Source organism: Elaeis guineensis, chromosome 10 (assembly GCF_000442705.2).
Source record: "Elaeis guineensis isolate ETL-2024a chromosome 10, EG11, whole genome shotgun sequence".
Lineage (NCBI taxonomy): Eukaryota > Viridiplantae > Streptophyta > Magnoliopsida > Arecales > Arecaceae > Elaeis > Elaeis guineensis.
In genome coordinates, this window is record NC_026002.2 from 1,506,749 (window position 1) to 1,520,799 (window position 14,051).

The window sequence follows — 14,051 nt, forward strand, 5'->3', positions numbered from 1 at the left end:
TTTAATATTTATTTTCAAATCTACCTCTCTTCCATCTTATTTATGAAAATACGGCACCTGGGCTTGCTCGGCTCGGACGTTGCAAAATCGCATATTCAAGTGACATGACTTTCTATAGTGAAAAATTTAAAATTCAAATTTATTTTTAAATTTAAAATTGAAATGGCATATTCCACACGCGATTCAGTTTTAAATTTAATTTTAAAATAAAATTACATCTTCGAGATTGATTTCATTCCCATTTTTTTTCTTCCTATTTGTACTGAGGGGCGTAATCGCATCTCATTTTTTTTTATTTCCGACTTCGTACCAAGAGGCAAACATGGGGTGTGAGTGTGGGCTTCACCGGGCCAGGAGAAGTGGGGGCCTGAGGGTGGTGGGGTGCAGCACGGGGGCGTGGGTTGCTGGTGTAGGGGCCAGGAGAGGGATGGGTTGCGGGGGCGTGGGTGCAGGCATTGGGGCAGGGAGGGGGAGGGGATGGGGGTGGGTTTGTGTTCATATGAAGAAGCAAGGGGCATGGGGTGCGGCCTTCATCAGGGCTGAGAGGGAGGGGGGGGGGTGCCAGGCGGCGGAGGACATGGGGTGTGGGGCAAAGGCGGAGGAGGGGTGTGGTGTGGACAAGCTACCATGGCGGCAGGAGGTCCGAATGTGGGCTCGGGAGGAAGGGTGCAGAGGAGCAGCAGCGAGCGGAGATGCTGCAGGTGGCGCATCGGAGGGGCGTGGGTGTGGGTTGGTCGCGGACAGAGAAAGGTGGAGCGTTAGGGGGTGTTAGAGGGAAGGGAGAAAAAAAAAAAAAATATTTGATTAATAATAAAATATTATTATTTGATTAATAATTAAAAATTATTATTTTATTAAATAAAAATATTATTATTGATTAATAATAAAATATTATCATTTAATTAATAATAAAATATTAATATTTTATTAATAAAATATTAGTATTTTATTAAATAAAAATATTATTATTTGATTAATAATAAAATATTATCATTTGATTATTAATAAAATATTAATATTTTATTAATAAAATATTAGTATTTTATTAATTAAAAATATTATTATTTTATTAGTAATGAAATATTGTTATTTGATTAGTAATAAATATTATTATTTGATTAATAATAAAATATTATTATTTGATTAATAATAAATTATTATTATTTGATATGTGAAAATATGGGAGCGTAGGCTTGCGATACATCACCATCAATCTTGAGCTCCAATATTGTGGTGGAACAAGGGAAGGTAATGTTAGATCTTCATCCTTATGTTTGTCGATTCGAAGCTCATTATGTGAGTTTCGCTGGATTTAAAATGAATGATATTATTTGAAGTAGGTTTTCAAGTATTATTATCGTTCAAATCAAATCAAATCAAATATTAAGATATAAGATATATTCAAATAAAATTTCTGTTATCCACAGCCAGCCCTCTTCAACATCATCTGCGACTCCTCCACCCACCCACCATTAATTCACGCTCCTCCGACGTCATGTTGCATTATTTTTATTATTAATAAAATAATAATATTTTATTATTACTCAAATAATAATATTTTATTATTAATCAAATAATAATATTTTTATTAATAAAATAATAATATTTTAGTATTAATCAAGTAATGATATTTTATTACTAATTAAATAATAATTCTTTTCTTTTTATTTCTCCCTCCTTCCAACATCCCCTACAGCCGACCCGCGCCCACCCTCCTCTGGTGCGCCATCCACAGTAACTTTGCTCGATTGCTGCTCCTCCATGCCCTCATCCTGAGCCCCATGCCCGAACCTCCCTGCTGCCATAGCCGTCTGTCCACACCGCACCCCCCACGGTCCTCCACCCGTCGTTCCTCCATGACCTCCTGCGACCCCCCGTGCCGCACCCCATGCCCTCTACTGCCCAACACCCCCTTCCCGGGCCTTGGTGAAGCCCGCACCTCGCGCTACTCCTCTTCCCCTGAACCTGGCGCTTGCACCCCATGCCTCCCATGCCCCGACAAAGCCCGCATCCTGCGTCCCCCTTCCATCAGCCCCGGCGCCGATGCCGCACCCCATGCCCCCACGGCCCACCATGCCTCGATGAAGCCCGCATCCCGCATCCCCACTTCCCCCTCCGCTCTCCCCCAGCGCTCGCACCCCACGAGCCCCCTCTTTTAATCTATGCCCACACCCCACGCCCCCCCCCTCCTTATCCCTTGGCCTTGGTGAAGCTCGCACCCTTCGCTCGTCCCTTGATATGAAGCTGGGAATGAAAAAAAAAGAGATGCAATTATACCCCTTGACACGAAGTGAAAATAAAAAAAAATTAAATTTAAAATTATAATATATATTATAATTTGAAATTAAATTTAAAATTTAAATTTTTATTATAATAGGTCATGTCATTTGAATTGCATGTTAACATGCGATTTCATCGGGCCGAATCAGCCAAAGTGCCATATTTTTAAAAATAAAATGGGAAGAGAGATAAATTTAAAATAAATATTAAAAAAATAATATTTTAAAAAAAATCTCTGCCCTTCCCTTGACGTCATGTTCGGGTCGAATGAGCCAAATTCCATATTTTCAGAAATAAAATGAAAAGAGGGATAGGTTTGACACCACCCTCCTCTCCCCACTTTCTAATTTCTTTATGCTTCGCGTGTTAACAAAAGAAATCCTACGTGATTAAGTTAAAAGAACGACTTTGCGTTCCAGAGCAGCAAACAAAAACGCATCGGGAGGTGGTCCCTACTCAAAGAACTATTTCTATTGGAAGTAAACTTGGTTTTGTCAAACAATTTGTTGGTGTCGATCTTTTTAACTCGCTAATTGGCAACAAAAGCATTTTATTAGATCCGCCGCATTCTTTAATCATTATTTGAACCTCTCTTTCCCACCCACCACACGGTCCGCACCCAACCCCCGGGCCCGCCACCGCACCCTCCTCTTCTATAAAAGCCCCAAAATTCTCTTCCCCTCGTCGCGCGTCCTTCGACACTCCTCTGCCCCTCTCTTCTCTGCTCGTCCTCACCTCTCCTCCTCCTCTTCTTCGGGACCCCTTCCATCCGTCCCAGAGGTAGGGTCCTTTCTCCTCGCTTTCGGATTTGTTCTCCTCCCTGTTTGTGTTTTTGGTAAATTTGTTCTTCCCTTTGCTCTGTGTGTGTGTCGAGGGATCGGATCTCGGTTCATTTTGATGAACTCGGATCTTGCTAGATCTGATCTAAAGTTCTATTTTTTATTATTCTTTTTTAAGTTTTGTATTGGTGAGTTTGCTATCTATTGTTCTCTGCTACACTTCTTAACTCGTTAATCATTTTGGCTAGCTTGTTCTCCGATGAACATCGTTCTTTTCTGGCCGGGAAACTTGACTCTTGCTGAATCTGATCTCAAGTTCTCATTCTAGTAGTTTTTTTCTTGATTTTGTTTTGGTGTGTTTGGTAGTTTGCTGATCTATAGCTTCTATGCTCCATTTCTCGATTTTTAATCTTTTTTGCTAGTTTATTTAATCCTCGATGAAAAAGTTGCCCTTGTTTCCCCGAGGAAATGGAGTGTTGCTGGATCTTTTCTAAAGTTTTGTTTTGTTTTCTTGTTAATTGTTTTTTATCTCAATCTTGTGTGGGTTGTTATGCTATTTTGCTGATCTATAACTGGTCTCTGTTTTCTTTTTGCCTTGTTTCTTTTTCACTTCCTTACTTCATTAAAAAATTGCCTTTTTGGGGTGTAAATCCAGGTGCTTTTGTTTAAAAGAAATTGTGGTGAGATCTGAATCCTTACTTTATAAGCTGTCTTTCTTTTTTCTTTGGATATTCTTTGTTCGCTTGCTTAAAAATTGTGCTTTTTGGCTGGAGATCAGGGATCGTAAATTTTTGCACGATGGGTTTAATTGTGCTAAATTTATATAGAGATTTTGATCTTCTGGCGGATCCTGTGTGAAATTCTATCTTATGGTTATAGATCTAAGTTTTCTATCTTGTACATATGGCACGGAGTATGATTTGGGACTTGCTTCAGAGCTACAAATCTAACTATTAGGACCCTATTCCGCAACTTTATTTGGCATTCATTAACTTCATTTACCTAATAGATCGGAGGATCCGTTGTGTTTACTGGACTGTGCATTGTGATCTATTACTTGGATCTACATGTTCTATTGCTCATCTCCATGTGTTTCGATATGTAACCCTCAGATTTAATCACAGGTTGTTCTCAGGTTTCACTACTGTGCTTGATTTCTACTTAGCATCGTTACTGTTTTCTTTCTTAGTGATAGAAGAACCTACTTTGCTTATTTTCGTTGATTATTTTGGTTATCCTTTTTATCACAATAAAATATGAGACCCCTTGTGTATTTTGAACCAAAGGCTCAGATTTTCATTTTACATTTTGCTTCCTAAGCCTTGTAATCAGCACACTGTCTTCTTTTTAAATGTGATACATCTTTTGTTTTTCGTTTCTGCATCTTTTCTTATTATATTTCTTTCCCTTTTTGATGAAAATACTTTGTTCTTTTTTGTCACACTATCTTTTTTCATCTTGTCTGCTGTTGCGGCATATCTGGCATTTAAAAGTAGATTTCTTAATCCGGATGTCTCCTTGACTATCTTATCCACTCTTTGCCATGCCGGCTCGAGTTGCCCAGCTGATCATAATGATAGCTACTTTATAATGTAGAAGAGAATCTATTACACCTAGTAGATCTTAGTGTGTCTTTACTTTAAGAATTAATTTGATCTTTGTTTCCATCTGCATGACCAGAAAAATGGCATCACACATTGTTGGATATCCTCGGATGGGGCCCAAGAGAGAGCTGAAGTTTGCTCTGGAATCCTTTTGGGATGGGAAGAGCAGTGCTGATGATTTGCAGAAAGTTGCTGCAGATCTCAGGTTTCCATTTGGAAGCAGATGGCTGGTGCTGGGATCAAGTACATCCCAAGCAACACTTTTTCGTACTATGATCAAGTGCTTGATACAACGGCAATGCTTGGTGCTGTTCCTCAAAGATATGGATGGAGTGGTGCAGAGATTGGTTTTGACACATACTTCTCTATGGCCAGAGGAAATGCTTTGGTACCTGCCATGGAGATGACCAAGTGGTTCGACACTAACTAGTAAGTCAGCTGACCCATTTTAAGTTTGTGGCTGCTCATTTTGTTTTACATAGCTTGAATTCTTCATGACTCATGCCGTGTTCTTTGTCCTATGTTAATCCAGTCATTACATTGTCCTGAATTGGCCCCAGATACCAAGTTCACCTATGCTTCTCACAAAGCTGTCTCCGAGTACAAGGAGGCAAGGCGGTATGCTTCTGAATAAGTTGTTATTTTTAATTGTTGCTTCTGTTCGTAATGGTTTAGATATTTGTTTCAGGTTGAATGACATTCTGTCAAGTATTCTTTTATTTTTTCCACATAAAAAAAAATATTTTATTGGTAATTTTTATGGTTTGAATTGTCTTAAACAACTCTTTGCTTCCTGCTGTTGTTGGATTTTTTTTCTTTCCTTTTTTTGTTGTGTGTTGAGTTTTCTTTTTCTTTTCCCTTTGAGTTTTCTTTGTGACTTTGTTGTATTTAGCATTGCATCTAGTACACCAATTATTTATATTGTTAGCCACTAATTATTGTTTCACTTAATAAATAGTTTTTTTAACTGCTATTATTTTTTAAAGTATTTTCTAATTTTCAACTTCCAATTTTTTATTTCATTCATCATTACCGTAATAGTCCTACCAACGGTGCTATACAATCGCATGTAGTTGAAAACTACCCATGCCCATAAACAATAGGAAACTATTGAATGGCACACTACTTAGAGTGGATTGACTGTGCCAGTCCAAGATCCAAAACAAACACTAAAACAAAAATGACAAGGAAGAGACATTGGAAGAAAAAATTAGGAGAGAGAAAAAATATTTTATTAAACAAATTGAGCTATACAAGGCTTCCTCGCACCTCACAAAAGAGGAGTTTTTCTCCCTCTCTCTTTTCATACACCAAACTCTCTTTTTTCCCACATACCAAAGGAGACACCAAAAGTCCTTTAAATAGAGCATTGCATTGATAGGATGTTTGACTTCGACCTAAATTCAAAAATCAAAACCCACTTAAATACAAACTCTAAAAACTTCTAGGAGTAACTAAGTAGAATAACACTTGAAATAAAATTTTAAAGTCATTAAAACTAATGAACAACTAAACAGAATGCTAATAGGTTTAGGCGTTGCGATGAATCTTTACACTGCCCCTCATAACAAAGTCCATGTTGATAATGCTGAATTTCTTGATGTCATAAATGCCGCAATGGCCTTTGCGTTATTGCTGTCGTAATAGCAACATGTAATAACTTGTTGAATCAACAATGAATAGCGTAACTCTTTTGTTAGCTTGAACAATAATTTCTTCAGGTTCATCCTTTTGATGTATATGTTGAAATCGATGGTGTCTTTCAACAATTTCTTTTGGCATTGACTCCACATCACGATGCCGAGATTCCTTTGAGCATCCAGCTTATCCAATGAATATTAAATTGTTAGTTATATTCACTACTTACTAGAGCCACCGACTATTATCTGTACGTCTATGAAATAGCGGTGAAATTTTGGCTATATTTACATACCTTGACTTGAGCAACTTCAAGTATTTGCATATAATTATTTTTTTCTGAATCTAGAATCAAATCTTCTTGAGTCTTCTAATAGCTGAAGTTTTGAAGTAGATTCAAAATTAATTGATGTACCGAAAATTTTATTGAACACTAAGGCACAGCAAGAATCATCCATACCAAGTTTATCTTCTTGTTACTTGATTTTGTAACTACTTCAAAATTAGCTAACTCTTCATCATCATCATGATTGACTAAATCTTCACAAAAAGTATCCATATCTTGAATAGCTTCAGTGTAAGACTCTTCCATATGATTTGATTTTTTAATATGGATCTCCATAATCGAATCAACTGTAGAACCCTTTGCCTCTTCTGAGCAACAAATGGTTCTTCGATCATGATTTCTTTTAACTTAGTTGGGTATCCATTAGATTAAGCTTCTCTTGCTCCAAATTTTCTTCTAGACCTGATTGATCCTCAAGATAATCAATCTTGCCATGGTTGATCCAATCTTTAATTGATCAAGCTCCCTCTGCTTCAAATCTTCATCTTTAATCCAATTTTGTTGTTCTTCCAGATTTTTAGGAAGTCTAGAACCAAAATTCACTATTTAGAGCATTTTTGTTTGTGATATCTTACCTTGCTAAAACTTAAGCAGACGTTCCCAAGAATATCGATGCTTTCTTTGGCTCTTTTAAACATCTTGAATATGGAGATTATATTTTTTTATCAACCAAAACTTGAATATTCGTCACATTTGTAGATTTCAAATTCTACTTTTTTATTGCAACCACATATTAAAAATATCTGTTGGCATCGTTGTCTCTGATTCATCAAGATATCTTATAAATCCTGTTCGTTCAAATAAGACTTAACAATAACCTTCCACATTCGATAACAAGTGTTATTCAACTTATGGAGAGAAGCAGTAGTAGCAAAAGTAGCTATTTTGATGTTGACGAGGTCAGGCATTTTACGCTGTTAGCATTAAAGATAGTAGCATCAGCTATAATGATTTATCTCTTGAATTACCAAAATAAGAGTCCATATGCTTGTATCACTGCACAACGAATTACTGGAAGCTGTTCAACCATACTAAGCTACGAATAGAGGAACCACCAACAATCAAGTTGTTGCTCCAAAAATTGTGTTCTAAATAAATCTGATCGAAGTCCAAACCAGTTGATCACTCTCCAACTTATGACTCTGCTACCATATAGAGCCATAAACATATGGACAACCAATCATAAAATTTATAGCTCTGATACCATGTAGAAGGACAAATATACAAACTACCAATCTCAAAACATATAGCTTTGATAACATATATAAACACAAACACAAGGACCACTAATTTAAAACCTATATTTTAATATTATGTAGAATGATACGCTATATAGAGTAGATCGACCATGCCAGCCCAAGATCCAAAACAAACACCAAAGAAAAAAAATAATAAAGAAGAGATGTTGGAATAAAAAATTAGGGGAGAAAATATTTTTTTTCAAAAAATGAGCCACACATCCTCATGCCTTACAAAAGAAGATCTCTCTCTCTCTCTCTCTCTCTCTCTCTCTTCCCATACACCAAAGGAGACATCAAAGGTCGCATTAAATAAAGCATCACATGGGTGGGATGTTTGACTCCTACCTAAATTCAAAAATCAAAACCCCACTAGAAGACAAACTCTAAAAATTCTAGAAGGAATAATTAAGTAGAATAATATTAGGAATAGAATTCTAAAGTCACTAAGATTAATGATCAACGAAACAGGAATCCTAAAAGGATAGGACTTGGTGATGAATCTCAATAGAAACCTCCTTGATTTGCTGGCTCCATTTGTATTTGAGGCGGGTCTGCTAGAAAGTGGTTTTTGTGATTTGTGCAGTGTTTAGGTGGCTTCACCTTCCCATCAGTGTACATAAAGCACTTTCTTATTTTGTACCAGTAAATGCCAACATGTATGTCTTGGGCCAAGGCTTCATGGCATGTGTTTGACATTGAAATTCAAAACTTCAACATTTGATTTTCCTGGGGCTGGCAAATTTATGTTTGATAAGAAGTAGAGATATTCTATTAGAAATTGTGAATTGTATTAGTAGCCTATATAAGAATTGTATCAGAGTGTGTTTTGTGTTTATTTGGTGCAACATAGGAGACTGGAGATGCATCATTTTGTTGAGCTTGTTACTTCTGAAAATGCATAAAACATGCTTGTATAAATGATTTCCTGCAGCTATTACAGTTAGAACTTAGAAAAAACATGTTGTTTTTAAGTTGGTATTCATATTTTGGCCTATCAAATCCATTCTTAATAGCTGGAAACTTCTACTGATGACAACACACCTGCACTGAAAGCTATGTAAAAACCTTGCCTGTGGACCTGCTTCCTAAGTCTTGCACATTGCACATTATTTTGATAGATCCGCTTTATCGCACTTGCACCTGAATCTGCTCAATGAATATTTAATGCTTTTATCTAGTGATAGCTGTTCCTTTTCCTGGGAACATTCCAGTCAGAATTATGATAAGTAAGCACTTTTATGTGCTTTTAAATATCCAATATTCATTTTTCCCCCTTTGATACAGCTAGGAATTGATACTGTTCCAGTGCTCATAGGACCTGTGACATATTTGCTGCTCTCAAAGCCAGCAAAAGGAGTTGAAAAATCCTTTGCTACTCTCTCACTTCTGGGAAATGTCCTGCCTATCTATCAGTAATGTTCAAAACATGCTTCTAAACCATTGCCTGGCTTTCATACTCTCTACTGTACGATGATATAATCATTGCACAGGGAAGTTATTATGGAATTGAAGGCAGCAGGTGCTTCATGGATTCAATTTGATGAGCCGACCCTCGTAATGGATCTTGATGCTCACCAACTGGAAGCATTTACCAAAGCCTACTCAGAACTGGAATCATCATTCTCTGGTTTGAATGTCCTAGTTGAAACCTACTTTGCTGATGTTCCTGCTGAGGCATACAAGTTAGTTTGTTCTCATAATTTTGTTCAGTGAACAATAATGCATAATATGATTAAAAATTCTTGATCATATTTTATCGATTCCAGGACTATCACTACATTGAATGGCGTCTCAGGTTTCGGTTTTGATCTTGTCCGTGGAACCAACACACTTGACTTAATAAAAAGTGCAGGCTTCCCCTCTGGCAAATATCTTTTTGCTGGAGTTGTGGATGGGAGGAACATTTGGGCTAATGATCTAGCTTCCTCCCTGAGCTCTCTTGGTGTTCTGGAGGCTATTGTAGGCAAAGGTCGTCTAATTATATATTTGGATATCTTACATTACATATCAAGTCTTCTGATGATTATTTTTGTCGCTTTTTCTGCAGACAACCTTGTGGTGTCTACTTCTTGCTCGCTTATGCACACTGCTGTTGATCTGGTAAATGAGACCAAGTTGGATGGTGAAATCAAGTCGTGGCTGGCTTTTGCTGCACAAAAGGTGGTTGAAGTGAATGCGCTGGCAAAGGCATTGGCTGGTCACAAGGATGAGGTATTGTCTCCCACAACACCTTTCAATGCAAGACTTGATCAATATATCTAGAGCACAATTATGCAGCCAGTTTCATTTTTATCACTTCATAGAATCTTTCTTTGCATATATAGGCTGTTTATTCTACTCTCATAGTGTTTTAACCATCTGTTGCAATTTCTAGGCCTTCTTCTCAGCAAATGCTGCTGCTCAGGCTTCAAGAAAATCATCACCTAGGGTGACCAACGAAGAAGTTCAAACAGCTGTGAGTTCCTGATCATCTGCATCTCATTTCTGTTGGAGAAGAGGTATATCTTACGATTTCAGTTGTTGCATTTGATCTTCAGGCTGCTGCTCTGAAGGGGTCTGACCATTGCCGAGCGACAAATGTTAGTGCAAGATTGGATGCTCAACAGAAGAAGCTTAACCTTCCAATCCTTCCTTCTACCACTATTGGTTCATTCCCTCAGACAATGGATCTCCGAAGGGTGCGCCGTGAATACAAGGCAAACAAGTGGGTTCTCTTGAACTTCATTTTTTTTCATTTGAGGAGGAAACTCTTTCTCTGACAATTTCATGCCATTAATAAATAAGAGTTCATATGTCAATAATTTTCTGCTATTCTGATCATTATGACTTGTTGCAGAATATCTGAAGAGGAGTATGTGAATGCGATCAGAGAGGAAATCAACAAGGTTGTCAAACTGCAGGAGGAGCTTGACATTGATGTCCTTGTTCATGGAGACCTGAGGTGAGCTTAAATTGCTTTTGCTTTGATTTATATACGAATCCATGTTATTCTCCATTTTACATTGCATAGAATCACCAACATTTTTACATGCAGCTTTGAGAATTATTTTGCTTAATTTTTTGTATGACAAGCATGGATCATAACTTGATCTTACTTTCCAGAGGAATGATATGGTTGAATACTTTGGGGAGCAGTTATCCGGTTTTGCATTCACAGTTAATGGTTGGGTGCAATCTTATGGTTCCCGATGTGTTAAGCCACCTATCATCTATGGTGATGTGAGCCGTCCTAAGGCGATGACCGTATTCTGGTCCTCAATGGCCCAGAGCATGACTTCACGCCCCATGAAAGGAATGCTGACGGGTCCAGTCACAATCCTGAACTGGTCCTTTGTGAGAAATGACCAACCAAGGTCAGAGCAACTGCCTTTATTCCATTATAACTCCTTAGTGGAGCTCTTAATACCTTAATTTTGCTGCACTCCTGCCACTTGTGTGTTAACTTAGTGCATGCTATCTGTTAGATTTGAGACTTGCTATCAGATTGCCCTTGCTATCAAGAAAGAAGTTGAAGATTTGGAAGCTGCTGGAATTCAGGTTTATGTTTCTTTCTTGTTCAAAGAAGTATCATAATCAGAAAGCTTTCTTCCCTCAAATTCTTTTATTTCTTTGAATGAGTTCAGGTCATCCAAATTGATGAAGCAGCTTTGAGAGAGGGGTTGCCTCTCCGCAAGTCTGAGCAGGCCTTCTATCTTGATTGGGCCGTCCACTCTTTCAGGATCACCAACTGCGGTGTCAACGATACAACTCAGGTTCTAACTCCATTACTTTTAATTTGTATACAGATCAAATACTTAGATAAAGAACCACCAAACTACTTTAATTACAATTATTGAATCACTAATACTTTGGATCTTTATATAGATTCACACCCACATGTGCTACTCCAACTTCAATGACATCATCCACTCAATCATTGACATGGATGCTGATGTGATCACCATTGAGAACTCGCGGTCTGATGAGAAGCTCCTCTCTGTATTCCGTGAGGGTGTGAAGTATGGTGCAGGTATCGGCCCCGGGGTGTATGACATACACTCACCTAGAATCCCATCCACGGAGGAGATTGCAGACCGAATTAACAAGATGCTGGCGGTGCTTGAGAGCAACATCCTGTGGGTTAACCCTGACTGTGGGCTCAAGACCCGCAAGTACACAGAGGTCAAGCCTGCACTTACCAACATGGTTGCTGCAGCCAAGACCCTTCGGAAGCAGTTGGCTAGTGCCAAGTAGGGCGTAATCCAGTGTACGCCTACTTCCTAATAATATGAATTATGTTTATTTTGATAATGCGGCGAAGTGGATTTCTTCCCTACGAGAGAGTGATATGACTTTGTTTTAATGTTTGTGTTTGAAGATTGTTGAGGCAGCTGAATGCCTTCACTTTGTACCACTTGCTCCTCTTGGAAACTGAGAAAATAGACCCATTTTCTTGTATCGGTAACTTTTGATCTACGAGTAGATTATCTTCAGTCCTGCAATGCTACCATTTGAAAATACTGTTAGAACCAGAATCACTAGTAGCCAAAACAGTTCTTGTCAAAATTGGATTGCAGTCCGCAATGACATGTTCTTGCTGAACCTGGAATCAACCTGAACCTGAGTTTCAGAGACAACTTTTGCCTGAAACCTAAATTTCTTGACATGGATTTTTCACTTGTTGGCAGAGCGAGAAAACCGGAGGGAGGGAAGCAACAAATACACTGGTAAAAGGAACAGATTTTTCTATCTTCAAGATCCCTGAAATGTAAGCTAGAAATAAATTTTTGGCTCTCCCCTTCCTTCCCTAAGAGGAAAAAAATGAGGATGTTGAGATGCAAAGAAGGGACACGAGGCATGTGTCCAGGAAGGCTTAATTATTGGTTTTCATGTTCTATTTGTGCCATAAACAAGTGGTGATGCCTACTGAAGAAGTGTTCACTTTGTTCTTTATGCAACCCGGCTCACAAAAGCCGCCTTTCCTGCATGCCAAGTATACATTTATATGAATGGTAGCTGGTACCCATGTCCGTCAGATAGGCTATCCTCCTGGTCTTGTTAGGTAAGACATCTCCCAGCATGCCCTTGGCATGGTTTGATCAACATACCTGGAATTTTTCTGCTTTTGAATGCAACCTCTTACTTCTATCACCAGTCTTTGCACTCTAGAGTCTCTACCAGCGAAATGCTATGGTGATCATGATGTTGATTTTGGTGTTCTGCTCTCCTTTTAGAAAATATAACCATGCTATTTTTTTTTTCTTTTCTTTTCTCTCTACAATTACCTAACAGGTTGATATGAATTTCAGTAAAGCTTGCAGTTGATCACCATGCCAAATATGGACCTAAATCTTGTCGTCAGGGACGTTATTTACAGAGTGAAGATTTGGCCTTTGTCTCGCCTGGTCCTGTGTTCCCATTAATTAACCATCACCATGTCAACAAAATCATATCATGTAGCTAACGAACAGGAAGCTCTTTTTTTATTTCTCCTGTAATAGAAACCATCAAATCCATAAAGTGAAATCAAACATTTACCATCTGTTGTGGTTCTAATGTAGAGGGCACCAATAGTCTCACATCGGTTGTGAGTCAAGGAGGACTCGCGCTTATAAGGAAAAAATTCTTTCCACGTGAAGTATCTTTTATGGGTAAAACCGTGAGGCTCATAATTAGAGTGGACAATACCTCACGTGACGGACCGAACATTTGTCCGCAACAATGGCACCCCAGGTAAGGGTCGAGATCCGCCTCGATTTTCTGGGGCTGAGGTTCGCCTCGGTTGACTGTGGGGCTCCTCGGACTGCACACATAGAGTCTCCCTTGATTGGAGGGTTCTGTTGTGGTTCTAATAATGTGGAGGCACCAATAGTCCCATATCGGTTGTGAATCAAGGGGGACTCATGCTTATAAGGAGAAAATTTTTTTTCCACGTGAGGCATCTTTTAAAGGGTAAAATCGTGAGGCCATAGGCTAGAGCGGATAATACCTCACGTAACGGGCTGAGTCTTGTTCGCAATATTATTACTGCTAAGGTTAGATACAACCATATCGGCCTTAAGTTAAGATCACCCACCACATAGATCTCAAAGCACTTTGAACTCATTGTTCATCCATCTGCATGGGTTTCAAATTAAGCATCCTTTGTATACGACCTGTAGTTAATGATTGCTCATAGTATGGT

The 14,051-nt window shown here is 38.5% G+C and overlaps 1 protein-coding gene across 1 annotated transcript; it reads left to right on the forward strand.

Annotated features, from left to right (window-relative positions):
- Positions 1-4,739: 4,739 nt before the first annotated feature.
- On the forward strand, positions 4,740-12,278 carry LOC105053250 (5-methyltetrahydropteroyltriglutamate--homocysteine methyltransferase 2). Its single transcript, XM_073244812.1, is given in 15 exon segments — positions 4,740-4,867; positions 4,870-5,092; positions 5,196-5,203; positions 5,206-5,300; positions 9,173-9,300; positions 9,379-9,570; positions 9,655-9,857; positions 9,936-10,099; positions 10,263-10,343; positions 10,426-10,592; positions 10,725-10,829; positions 10,993-11,241; positions 11,353-11,425; positions 11,512-11,640; positions 11,753-12,278. Coding segments are annotated over 15 exon segments (2,310 nt in total). The 5' UTR covers positions 4,740-4,743; the 3' UTR covers positions 12,122-12,278.
- Positions 12,279-14,051: the final 1,773 nt, after the last annotated feature.